The sequence below is a fragment of the Meriones unguiculatus genome, chromosome 12, assembly GCF_030254825.1.
Source record: "Meriones unguiculatus strain TT.TT164.6M chromosome 12, Bangor_MerUng_6.1, whole genome shotgun sequence".
NCBI classification, from domain to species: domain Eukaryota; kingdom Metazoa; phylum Chordata; class Mammalia; order Rodentia; family Muridae; genus Meriones; species Meriones unguiculatus.
The window spans coordinates 85616304-85629928 of record NC_083360.1 but is presented as its reverse complement, the minus strand read 5'-3'; the positions used below and the strand labels follow the sequence as shown (position 1 = coordinate 85629928).

The 13625-nt window shown below is 50.1% G+C and overlaps 1 protein-coding gene across 3 annotated transcripts in view; it reads right to left on the bottom strand.

Moving 5' to 3' along the window:
* Nucleotides 1-13325, bottom strand: part of Glis1 (GLIS family zinc finger 1) — a 185366-nt gene extending 172041 nt beyond the window's left edge. For all 3 annotated transcript variants that reach the window (XM_060366086.1, XM_021661241.2, XM_060366087.1), the window contains exon 1: nucleotides 13060-13325. In XM_060366086.1, the coding sequence (XP_060222069.1) occupies nucleotides 13060-13324 (265 nt within the window). In that variant the 5' untranslated portion in view covers nucleotide 13325. The remainder of the gene's footprint in view (nucleotides 1-13059) is intronic.
* Nucleotides 13326-13625: the final 300 nt, after the last annotated feature.

Genomic DNA, 13625 nt, shown 5'->3' with positions numbered 1-13625 from the left:
GGTGGCTGGTCAGACCCAGCTCCTCTTTATCACATTGGCTTATTTTTAAAAAGCTATGTTTGCCATGACTTTGCTAAAAATAAAATTTTTATTTTTAAAACATTAATAATAAAACAAATTACTGCAAATAGCAGTAACAATAAACAATGGGACCCGGTGAGTGACAAAGAAGAAAGCAATGAAGAAAACGGCAAAGGAAAATTTGGGCAATCCAACTATAAAAAGGACTTTTAACGTGTTTCAGAACATTACACAAAAAAAAAAAAAAAAAACTCATTTAAGCAGCAGACCCATAAAAATGTGAGTGGTGTAAAGAAGAGGTTCACTCTTTACGACAGAAGGTTTAGATATTTAGTTAGTTTGGTGGCACTGGGGCTCACACCTGGAGCCCGTGAGTGTCAGGCAGGCACTCTGTCACTGAGCTATCAGAAAGCAAAATATTCAGCAAGAACGATAGCAGCGATGAACCAACACGCAGGTTACAGCACGTTCGAAATCAGACAAATGTCAGAGGAAATGCCAACCAGATGCCGTTTCCATCCCCAAATTGGGAAAGGAGTTTTGACACTCAGGTGGCTCCGGTGAGGATGCAGGAAGCCTGTTCTCTGAGAAGGTGCTGTTGGCAGCTGTGGAAACTGATTCGACCTGAAAGGGTCCCCTCTCGTACGCGTTAGGACCCAGGAGCCTAGCAGCCTTCCCGCAGACCCCACCCAGAGAAGACACCACAGACTCAATCGAAGATTGCTGGGGGAAATGTGCTCTCCAGCTTCATCTCTTTAAACCGGCATGAAGCTTCAATGACTATGCATATACAATTAACAAGTATATCTTTGTTTTCATGCACAGTGCATGCAAGGCTAGGCAAACTTAGGATGACTACTTTGGGGATAGGGCATCAGATACAGGTGAAAAGCAAAAGAGATGGGGTTTCCCTACGGCTTCTTTTTGGATCTTCTGAATTCGAAGCCATTTTAATGTGTGACTTATTCAAAATAATCTAACCAATGAAGTTTAATGCATTTTTGGACGTTTACCAAGAATTTTAATAACATGGAAATGATTCTGTTAGAATGTTAGCCTTGCAAATAATCTCAGTAATGTAAAGATATATTAATACATATTAGACGTGAGCAGAACTGAAAAGAAATATGCCAAACTGTAAGCAATACACACTGCAAGAAGTGTGGTCATAAGCCAAGAATTAGTTGACATCTTTCTACAGCTTCCAAACTGTCTGTATTACTTACATGAGCGGGGGGCAGGGAGGTGGGGGGAAAGGATTAATAAATTAAATTATCTTCAAAGAGCCAGTCACCTTCCAAATAAGGATTAGGAGTACGGCCTAGTAACTTCCTACAAGTCAGGAAACAACAATGATAAAATATCATCTGCATGTTCTCAGCTTGGAGCAGGCTTACAGAGGCCACCACAGCCTCTGGGCTCCTTCCCTCCCACCAGGGCCTGACTACTCAGTATCACCTCTCCAGGAAGCCCAGTGAATCCCTAATCACTACAGTTCCACGAAAGCAGAGCAGAAAAACCTAGGACTCAGGTCTGTGTTTCCAACCGGAGCCTGGCCTGGAAACCAGCATGCTGGTCTACCTCAAGGCTGGCATAGCCCCTGTCCACCCCTATAGCTGTAAGTTCCCCAAAGCAGAGGCAAAGGGTACAGAGCCTCGAGTATGAGAGGGCACCAGGAAGTGGACAAGAGATGGAAAATTCAGGAAACCCCAGCACTGTCCAGAAGAACGGTCTGCAAACACGAGAACATTGCCAGGTCGCACTGTCCACTGGGTAGCCACTAGCCTGGTGCTACTGAGCACTCGGAACATGGGTAAAACAATTCAAAGATTGTAATTATTTCAAACAGCTGCAACTATTCTTCAGGAAGAGTAAACAAACATCACAGGATTTTCACCACATTCAACAGGAGAATCGATTTGTTTTTAAGGGGGCGGGCAATGAGTGGCTGGCAATGTCTAGCAAATGATGGCTCTAGAATACTGGGAAACGCTGGGTAGGATGAGGGACTGCTAGAGGCCACAGAACGCCTACCTGCTTGGCCAATATCAAACAACGGCCAAATAGCTCCCTGGCAAATGGCTCTTCCATATTCCCAGTGCGTAGCAACCACAGCCTCTGAAAGCCACTCACACAGGAGGCAGGAGTAAGAGGTTAGAGGGAGGGGGCGCTGGACAAGGCAGCCCCCATCCAGGACAGGCTGTCCTAGGCGGGCTCCACCTCCAGCAGCCTGCAGGGGGCTTTTCTGCAGGTCCACATTCCCACTTACCTTTGGAGGGTTACCTCTGAAGTCAAGCCCTCTTCCCCATTAACCCTCCCCCAAGCCCAGTCAGGGGAGCCAACGAATATGTCCATTTCTAGCTTAGTAAGTCAAGGCTGAGGTCATCAGCCGACAGCAGCCGGGGGACGGAGCCTGCTTAGGGAAGAGACCCAGGTGAGGGCGCACACAGGAACGCTGGGACCCTGCGCTGTCCACCTGCCTGCCAGGCTAGGAAGTCTGTTAGTCCATGGTGTCCAAGGCTAGACCTGATACCTGAAGAGCAGGTGTTCAGTGAGAGGGTAAAGCCTAGAAAACTCAAAGGCATTCTAGGTGTGGTCCTGAAAGTCTGCTTCGAACTCTCCAGGAAGCACACCTTCGCTGGACCTTGCCAGGGTCCTGTAGGCGCCCACCCTCCAAACCAGCTCCACCAGTAAGTCAGAGACCCATTCATCCCAGATGCCATCCCGCAGGAGCACCCTGGGAAAGAAAACAAGGAGCTCTACCAGACTGCCTCTTCCTGGGAGAAAAGTGCCAGCGAGTGGTCAGGACATGAAGGAGGTCAAGATGAACCCTGGCTGAAAGGGGGAGGTTTCTTGAAGATGAGGAACGAAACAGGTTGTAGCTGATGAAGTGAGAAAAGCCCCGGGTCGTGGTAAAGAGGAAAGAGTCGGGTCAGCCCTGCAGCACCCCTCCACTGCTTTGGTCACTTGTCCCCTCTGTTTTCCTATCTGTAAAAGGAGGATGCGGACGCCCAGATCCCAAGAAGCAAATGGACAAAACCGGATGGCCTCAGGGATATTCATCCCAGTGGGGATCAACAAACGCCAGCCAAACAGTATCCCAGAGGCTGTGAGGAACAGAGCAGTGAGAGCGCCTGAAACTTGAAAGGAAGAATCAAGAAGGTTCAGCAGGATGCTGGAGCCAGACAGCAATTCCCAGCCCATTAAACCAGGGGGGTGTCGGCACCTCTCGATCCATCCCACGACAAAGCGTCCTCCCTTCCTACAGGCAACAGTCACTACCAGCTGCGTGAGCATCTTGGACAGACCCAAGATCAGGACCTGTCATCAAGTGGAGCTGATATCACCTCAGCAACAGCTGTTCCTCGCCATTCCCCACCCCTCTATCAAACCAAGATCCCAGTCAGACAGACCCATGTCCTCTACAGCTAGATTGGGGGGGTAGTTTTTTTGAGACAGGGTTTCTCTGTGTAGCCCTGGCTGTTCTAGAACTCACCCTAGACTAGGCTGACCTTGAACTCAGAGATCTGCCTGCCTCTGCCTCCCAAGTGCTAGCATTAAAGGCATGCACCACCATCACGTGGTTGTGGCTGGAATTTAAACCCCCATCGGACTCCTAATTACACCCAAGGAGGCAAAGAGAGGAGTAAAAGATTGAGCACTTCAGGGTGGAGACAGCAGCCATCCACCAGCCCAGGACCTAGACCCCGACCTGTCCCTCAGAGGGACCCAAACCCATGCCAGGTCTGCAAAAGATGCACCTGTCACGCGCCAGTCCCCATGCCACAGTCTATAGACCTCTCACTCCGAGTCAGCCCTCCAGGTGGACATGGCCTCCGCTTAACAGAAGAGAAAGACAGAGGCACAGGGTTTAACAAACTTGCAGAATGTGAGGTCCCGACGCCAAAGCCCCAGGGCCACGTTTGACCAAGTAACATGACCCCTCTCAAACTTATGGGGCCATATAAAGTCCACAGTGGTGCACAGAGACGGGCCAGGAAGCCAACGCCGTGCCAGGACTTCCACCTAATCCTTGCCTGCACTGGACCAGCGTGGGCACCAATCCACGCTGGCAGTGCCTGAGAGTCACCATCACCCAGTTCCAGATCTCAGTGCCAACGCCTGATCTGAAATTCTGTTTCTTACAGGTAAAAAATAGGGCTATCTGGATTGAGTGTAGCGATCACCAATGAGGTGTGTGTGTGTGTGTGTGTGTGTGTGTGTGTGTGTGCGCGCGCGCAACATTCATGCTTATGTGTGGGGAGGTGCACATGTGCACGTGTCACGGCCAGAGATTCATGTTGAGCTCTTCCCTCCATGGTTCTCCACCTTCTTTTTTGAGGCAGGGTCTCTCACTAATTCAGCAAGACTAGCTGACCAGTGAGTTCCTCTCACAGAGTGGAGTCCTCTACCCGGCCTGTAGCCTGGCTACTCCAGAGACCCGCAACTCTGAAAGTCTGACACTCCTGCAGTCAGCCCTTCCCAACAAGGAGGGCAAAGGGCATACGAGAAGAGTGAGAAGACTTGCCAAGATCATTCAGCACGACAAGACAGAGCTCACTGGGAAGGCCCCGAGACGGTGCTGGAAAGAGAACATGGCTGTCTGAGTAAGGGTGAGATCACTCAGCACCTCACTGGAGCACCACGATGCAGAGAGCATTTGCTGGGGCCTGGAGGGATGGCTCAGTGGATAAGGGCACTGGCTGCTCTTCCGGAGGACCCAGGTTCAATTCCCAGCATCCCCATGGCGGATCACAGCCATTGGCAACTCCAGCTCTAAGGGATCTGACACCCTCACGCAGCTATACAAGCAGGCAAAAAATGCCAATGCTTATAAAATAAAAATCTGTAGGCTCTAAAAAAGAAGAAGTTTTTGGTTTACAAGGAAAGAAGGGCAGAGGAACTCCACTTAGGGATACACAACAAGAAAGTCGGTACTGACATGGAACTAGCATGGTGGCCTGGCCAGGCAGCAAGGGTCCTGTCTTCCCTGGCCGGCAGGTCAAGATCCTTAACGTACATACGAGTCTGCAGGACAGTCTGTTTCTGCCCAGACATGTGTCTATGTCGCTCTGCCTGGAAGAGACCAACCAACTTGAAAAAAAAAAGCTGAGGCTCAGACCTCATCAGGCAGCCGCTCCACCAGCCGACACTAGCTGTCCGACTGTAAGCTCGCTCTTGGGTCTGGGGAACTTGGGTAACCCTGCTGCCTGGGCCTGGCAGTATTAGAAAGGTCTGAAGCGAGATGCTCCGAGGACCCGTGGCCCGGGACGTCGGCTTTCCGTCCACCCCTGGGCCCCCACCCCTCCGAGCGCCCCTCTGAAGGCCCCGAGAAGAGCCTGCCCCACGAGAAGCTGCAGCGCGGACATAGTCTCACAAAGCGCTACGTAAGTACAAATGACTGTTTGATCAATCATTTGGCCTCGGCGTGGGATTTGGTTGGAATTAAAGCCATCTGGCTGGGGGGGGGGGGAGAACCAGAGAGGAGGAGACAAGCAGGCGGGAAAATGACCCACCCCCCTCCCCCAAAAAGCATTGTTAAAATATAACGGGGGGGGGGGGGGGAAGACCAGTAAAGTGCCTGCTGTTATTTCAGCCTAAGCCACTTAATCCTTCAGCACAGAAAGCAACTTATTTTATGACCTTTTCCCTTTAAAAAGTAAATCAGAAGACGCTGCCTTGAACTCGGATATCTCTGAAACACTCTACTCATCCCTCCCGGTGAAATATCCTGTTTCATAAACCCTTCCTCGAGACACTTGAAACTGCGGACCGCTAAATGCCTCGCTTTAGGCATCTGACATTCCAGAGAATTAATATTTAAACTTATTATAGGAGAAAAAGAATTGAGTTTGGTTGAAGCATGAAATATTTAATAGTGTGTCCAAATTAGAACCCCTATTTTGTTTCGCACTGGAAATGCCAATGATATTACCTGTGCTTTGCGCTCAAATGAACTAAAATGCACGGCAGTATTAAGATAAAAAAGACACACTTCCAGCCCTTTCCTCTACAGGAGGGAGGTGAGCCAGGCTTCGGGAGCAGGGGCCATCCAGTTTCATTTTATAACACACTTAAACTCTCTTCACCACTGCACACCTTGAGGACAGCGAGGACGACCTCAAATCGCCAAAAACTGCGGCAGAGTCTCCAATACACGGAGGCCTGGCCCCGGGCACGTCCCCACCATCTGGGGACTGGCGGCCGCCCGTCTCGTTTGCTCCGCTCGCTAGGACAAAGTATTAAGTGGTTTGGGATAAAAATTAAGCTTCAATTGACACAGTGGATCCTGGCAGGCTCTGCCGGCACGTGTAATTTATTTACAGGGTTGGAAAGTCGGCAAAATACATCATCAGCTCTTATACAAACTTCTACTAGGTATTAAATAGCCAGCGCTCAGAGAAGTAATTCATAGGGTCCAAAAGCGTTCCAAAGTAAACCCAATCCCCGGCCCTCCCGAGAGCTTGAAACAGCAGGCGGGATCTGTCTTTTTCAAGTCCGGCTTGTGGTCCTTCTTGGTTTCTTTTAAAGCACTGTTTTCCAGCAGGCCTGTTATTTCAAAACAAAAGCAATTGCCTCTACAATCGTAACATGGTGGCTAAAAAGACACCGATAGGAAGATTACAAACATCATCCCTGAGCTGCTTCACAGGGCCCCTTTCAGAACCGGTGTTAGCACCGGGACCAGGAAGGCTCCTGCAGTCCCATCCCCAGAACTAAGCGGGACTCTTTCAGCGTACAGCCAGCCTCCTGGACACAGGGCGCAAGGCCAGGCTCAGCCCGGAAGGGGACCTCTGGGCTTCACCTGACCAACTCATCACTCGACACAAAGAATCCGTTTCTAAAACACATTCTCAAGGTCAGTCAGGTCCCTGGAGTGCCCACACTGACAGGTCCACCTTTATCTTACCAGGTGCTAAAAAACGGAGTCACTGCTTCATGGGTCCCTGAGCAAGGAATTCTTCCATACCAAGAGATGGCCTCGGCCAGGGGCTGTAACCTACAGTAACCCTGGGTGGGAGGGGGGTTCCTGCCCCTGCTTCAGAGAAGGGAGCCTCCGTGGCCAGCCTGAGAGCCCTCACAGGACCCCAGCTTCCTGAGGACACAAATCACACTGGGGACCCACCTCCTTCCAGTGTTGCAGTGGGGGGCGGGGGCCAGGGAGCGAGGTGCAATGCATAGCCAACCAGTCTCCCCTGAAACCCCACTTCTGCCTGCTAGCGGAGACGCAGTAAAGGGAGGGGGGGTGAGGGAGTGGGGAAGGCTCAGCCAACCACAGACACAAGTGTTATAAAAGCTGTCCCTCAAGAGTAGGCACTTCAGGGAGAAATACTGGCCTTGCTTTCAGACAATTATGGTTCAAACGCCAGGCTCATGACTTACTGCCTGCCTAACATGGGACAAGGCTCTTTCCTAGCTCTTCCCTCCATCGGGTGAAATCAGAGGATGCCTCTTTGTTTTCCTCACAGGGATGCCCGGCAGGATTAAACGTACTCACAGCTGTACCATGTCTGGCCTGGCACGCAGTAGGTGCTCGATAAAGGTTAGTGGGCCTCCGTTTTCCTTCTGTATTCACCTTCAACAGTCAAGACTTACAGGGAAGAGTCTAAGTGCTAGCCCGGCCTGAAGATAAACACAGACTCTTTCAATGCTTGGGATTCTCCCAACTCTCTCAGCGTAGGTAATGGAGGATCCCGGAGACCCAGGGCAGAGAGGGGATATGGATCATCCAATTGAACTGCTCCCCATCCTACAGAAGGGAAACTTTGGAGGCTCAAAGCAAAAGGCCCAGCCCCCTTGCATCAAAGCTGTGCGGTGGTGTACTCGTGTGCTCTAGGCCCTTCAACCAGAATTGCCAAACAATTCCGGGCCCGACAGGAAATGCATCCTTCAGTTCACAGGCTGAAGGCTCCTCTCCATGCATCTGACTCAAAAAAAAAAAAAAAAAAAAAGCTGACTTTAAAAAAACAGCTCACAATGCTAACACAATCCTCTCCCTCTGCTGGAACCTTCTGAAGGAACAATGCTTTGGAGCTTAAGGAGAGAGACAGGAAAGAAGAAAACAGATGCAAGCAGTGACTGGAAACTGTAAGACCCCTGGGTTAGGGCTGTGTTCTCTCCACCCCCACCCAGGCCAGCAGCCTCTGTTTTCTTTCGGTTTCTTATAAATAAGGCTTTGGGAGACCAAAGAGCCACAAAACAGCCCCTCCCCTCTGCTTTCCTTACTCAGTAACTCGGCTGTCAGTGCCTGGACTTTGCTTCCAATGCCGAGGACCTTTTTTTTTTTTTTTCATTGTAAACTATTAATTTGGTCAGCGGCTGTTGATAAACAAGCACTCCGTTTCCAGCCGCTAGAATCGTGAGCAGCAGAGATACCTCACAAGTGTGCGAACTTTGTTTTTGTTTCTTCCCGGCCTAGAATTACAGTTTGTGCTTTTTGTATCATTCCCTCAAACTTTTCAAAGCCCACTGCAGTTTGCTGGATTTCCTCTCCCTCTTAAATTGAACATTTTGTGCTTTTACACACAAGAATAAGCCAGCCCCTATCCAAAGACACAACGTGACTCTTTAGGCCCAAATTAATTACAACTAAAATCTTGCCTACGAAAATAAATATTAGCAAACCACAGGTAATCATTTAACTTCGGGGTGTGTGTATGTGTGTGTGTGGTAACCCCGTATCAGCTTCAGATTTTCTGAGAAAGTTCTCTTCTTTAAGTAAAAGCCACACACAGTGATGGTCGACTTCCAAATAAAGTTTGTTTGTTTGTTTGCTTGCTTGCTTTCTAATCCTATCCAAAAAAGGACTGAAACCCCTATTCCAAACTTAAATTTCTCCTCTCCTCTAGGATGCTGGCCAAACACCACGAAATAAAACCAAAGAAAATGATAATTAGGCAACCTTCCGAGCAAAGAACGTAAAGAATACAGCTTTTAAATGATTCATGCACTTCTGTCCATAATGGCATTTTAACACACTTTAAAAATAAGCGTGCTGGCTCATTTCGCTTCTCACGCAGACAGAACCCGGGAGATGAGTAACTACGACGGGGGAAAAACTATGGCATAGAAAAATTCACAGTGACAGAGCAACACACCCTATCGGGTTACACAGCCAAGAGGGTCCTGAGGCCTTGGGCCAGCTACAGGTAAACCTCGGAGAAGTAATAAGGCCCCAACTAATGCACAATCGTAAGCGGTGCCTCCTTTTCCATTCTGCCAGCCAAGTCTTAACAACTCCTAGAGAGTTTAGAAGGCAGAAAGGGGAGAGAAATTCTAGCTGCACAACATTTGAAGGGAATCTTTGGGAATTATATTTCCGCTACTTGTCTATAAAAGACTTGTCGGATCCATAACTTACGGACGCAGACGAAATGTTCCTATCTCGTTTGTATACCCACACACATACTTTTTCTCTTTGTCTCCGTGAGCCTGACATTTGGCCAGCAGGTTTTTCTCCCCCTTATTTGAAACCTCAAGCACTGAAAAAAATTTGGATCTGATTATTTCCGGATCCCAGGACCAGCACTTTAAAATGGATGAAATGCAAGCAAATTGCCCACCAGAGCCAGAGGGGGGAAAATGCTTTAAAAATAACTTATACCTTTCTATTACAGATGTGCCGGCCTCTCCTGACCTCCTCAGAACATGGCAGTAGCTTCCTGCTTTGATGAAAAAAACTCACCCAGATAGCACACTGAAACCATCACGCCTTGCCCATACCAGCAGCCTGACACCCAGGCACACAGCCTGTAATTGCTTGCTTGCTTTCCTTTCTTGCTTGCTTTTAGACTGACCGCCTTTGGAAATTTACAGCCATGTTAGGAGGGACTGATTTCACTAATGGCAGAGTTCACACTTGTGACGATTGTCAGTCTCCCCTTTTTGCTCGCCGTGAACAGTGCACGGTAAAAGGGGCCCAGGCCCACTGAGTTGCTGTGAGTCAAACAGCGACATCATTATCTGGTTTGGACAGACGGAATCATCTGGTAAACTACAAAGTCTTCTAGACGTGGCACAGGGACGATTACCAGTTTCCAAACATTTAACACAGGAGACACACCAAAAACAAATGCAGTTAAATTCTCTTCCGATGTTCGGAAGGCCCTACTTACGAGAGCCAGCCCTCCCGCTCAAGCACACACATGGAGATGACACAAGTTTCAGAACCAGAAAGATCTGGGGTTCGAGGCCCCGGGATCATCACTCACCATCCACAGCTCTGAGCAAATCCTGGAACCTCCAGGCATTAACCTACAAAAAGAGCCAGCTTCTGCTCCATCCGACACAAGCCCTCCATCTGTCCCCGAGAAGAGCCCTCGAGGTAGGCAAAGCCAGATGAAGGAATGTGTGTGGACACATCCTAAATACAAGGCCTGGGCAGAGTAAGCACCGTGAGCCACAAAGCTGCCCGCCAGGGAAAGCCCAGCTGTTTTCCTCCTTTCATCGTCAGGAGTTACAAAAGAGTGTCAGGTGTCTAATAATAATTTAAAAAAAAAATGCAGGATTTGGCAATTTGGCCTTGTCAGCTGTTTGGAATCTGGATAAATGGGACTCGGCCATAAACAGATAGTGATTCTTATCACAAATGATGACGACGTACTCCATGATGTCACCCCACGCCTAGACCCTCCAGGTGCAGACTTGGAAACAGTCATTAGCTCAGTCCCATCCGGGCTTAAGGTCTGTCCAAAGCAGAAGGCCTATCACTTGAACCCTGACCCCACACCATGCACGGCCATCTTTTCTCCCTTTCCTGGGCAACAGAGGCCACAGAAAACCCAAGGCACAGCACCTCTTGGCCTCTCCTGGCCAGTGCACCAGAATTAGTGTCCTTAACATTGGACACATCAAAATGAAACCTTTCTCATTCTTCAATCTGCCACCTTTACCTCCACCATCACTGTCCCTAACGTGATGCCCCAGAAGTATTAACGAAAGTGACCTTTTCAGTTTATAGGGCATCCTTACCACCCTGGTTTATTGACCCTGTGATGGGCATTATCGCCTCCACACAAGTGAAAATCCAGAGGCTGAAAACATCAAACACAGTACTATCTCAACCCTAAAATGCTCTTGTCTAAGTCAGTCTCAACGAGGAGATCTGAGGCTCAGAGGGGAGAAATAACTTTCCTGTCTTTTACCCATCGAAGCTCACTGTCTTATCGTTTCCAGCTCGGCCAAAAAAAAAAATATGCTGCAATTGGTATCTCTGCTAGCCTGTTTCTAATAAGCCCCAGTAGATGAGGCCGGACAGCACGCATTCAGGGGGTTCTACAGTCGGGGACTGTTTTGGTGGGAGGTGTTCAAGCTGCAATAATGTTTCTAAAAGGGCATCTTGAGAAGACGGGGAGAAAGTTGCTCTTCTCTAGGGCTGACTCCAAAGAACATGCAGACAGACCTTCCTCTCTCTAAAGTGCATGATGCCAGAGCGTCAGCCCCCGCAGCTGCAGATGCTACCCCTCAGTTTTCTCACCTTTCAAGTGGAGGCCATCTACTCCACCCCAGCAGCCCCAGAGCTGTGAAGAAAAACAATTTAGAGGCCACTGGGAGATGGTAACCAGAAAGACCAGCTTTAAGTTCAAAGAGAGGGTCTGTTTCTCCGGTCGCCTTTACCTTTCCTATCTTTTCCAAATGTAGCTCTGACTTTAAGCACTTTTATATAGGGGTGATGGGTAAAACATAATTGTCGTTGGGAAGGATGGAGGCAGGAAACAAGCAAAGCGTCCAGTGAAAGGCTTCCAGTTAACAACGAAACACAGGTTGTGTGAGGGATAGCCATCGCTAGGGCTGAGCAGGACTTGAGCTGCAGATGTTGGGCGTGAGTTTCAGAAAGGACCGTTTACAGAACCTGGCAAGCCAGGGAGCTCTCTGCGGCAAGCATTACTGATGGCTTGCTAGGTAACACTTCTCTCTCTCTCTCTCTCTCTCTCTCTCTCTCTCGTACTTGAGCATGCAAAAATATTCAATAAGCATTTCCCGTATTTATTCTCTTTTAAAAAAACTACCTCTCCTTGGAGAAGAGACTGAAGACCAGAAGGGCCTCTCTCCTACAAAGCCAAAGAGAAACTTCTACACATTTATTCTTCCAACCAGGCCAGAAACTGGAAGCAGGCTGGCCTAAGGTGATGAGCTAATGGAAAGAGGTGTCTGCAACTACAAAACTCTGGCTTTGACAGCCTTGTAAACCAACTACAAGAGAATCCGAAGGGGTCCTGGGGCCCGATCTGAACAAACCCCAAAGCTGCTGGTTCAGCTAATGGGGACTGAAACGACAGAATGGCACATCCCTTCACAATTTCTCTAACGTCTGGTTAATTATCTGTTACCATGAAACCTATAAATAGCACGTCAGTAATAATTAACTATGATTGGGTGAATATGGTCAGGAGAACACCAGCACTTGCCCCTGAATTTGCCCACAGTGGGTTCCGGGCTTGCCTTGGCTTCACCAAACACAGAAAAGCCATTTCGAAGACAACATTTGGCCCAGGCTGGATTACAGAAGAACTTACATCAGGAGTCACGAAATCGTGTGGCACAATAAATTCTTAACCTGACAAATGGGGAAACTGAGGTCCTTAAGGGAGAGGTCTTGCCAAAGTCCTCTGTTTTGTTCTTTCTTTCTTTCTTCCTTCTTTCCTTCTTTTTTTTCCCCCTTTCTTTCTTTGAGATTGTATACCTTCCGCCGCTTAGAAACAGTTACTAGACACAGAAGCTGACACTGGCGTACAGTAAAAATCTGATGTTTCACACGACTTTTATCAGAAACATACAGAAGCAAAATTATGTAATGTAAGCTTTCTGTACACACATTTCCTCCCGAACATGGTTTAAATTGGACGCTTCCAGGCATCAGCTCAAACTGACAGGCGAGTCCCCAACCAACCACACCGACACCGAGGAACTCTGAAGGAAGTTCCACGAAGTTCTCCCCGAGGATCCCTCCAGAGCCAGGGGCAGAGCAGGGCCTGCACCCTCGGCCCTGCCTGACCCCCGCGTGCCCGCGGGTCAGCGTGCCGGGGCAGTGAGACTCACCCTTGCCGACGCCGCCGGCCTTGGACGCGCCGTAGTCTCGAGGGCTCCGGGGCCGGAGAAGGTCGTGGGCGCGCGGCGGTGGCACCGGCAGCCGAGGCAGCAGGTCTGGGAGGTTCCCGTCCCCGCAGCCGCCGCCGCTCACCGCAATCCTGAAGGCCATGTGCGCTCCCAAGGCGGCGGCGGCGGGCCCGCGGCCGGGGCCGGGAGCCCCGGGGGCCTCCTTCGGCCTCTTGTCCGACAGCGCCTCGGCCACCTCGCAGTGCATGGCGCCGGGGCGGGGCGCACGGCTGGGGGTCGCGCCGGGCTCCTGCGGAGGGGAGAGAGCACCGGGGGGGGGGGGGGGGGGGGACTGAGCCCGCCGTGCCCGGACCGCAGCTGGGGCAGTCCTGTCCCACCCGGTCCCGCCCTCTCGGACCGGTCAGCGTCGGGGCACCGACCCCATCCCTGAGCCACCTGACCCGCGCACCGCGGCCGCCCCCCCCACCCCACTCCACCCCACCCCACGTCTGCGCCCTGACCCCGCACCTTCCGGGGCAGCTCCCGCGCCCTCCCAGCCTAATCCGCTC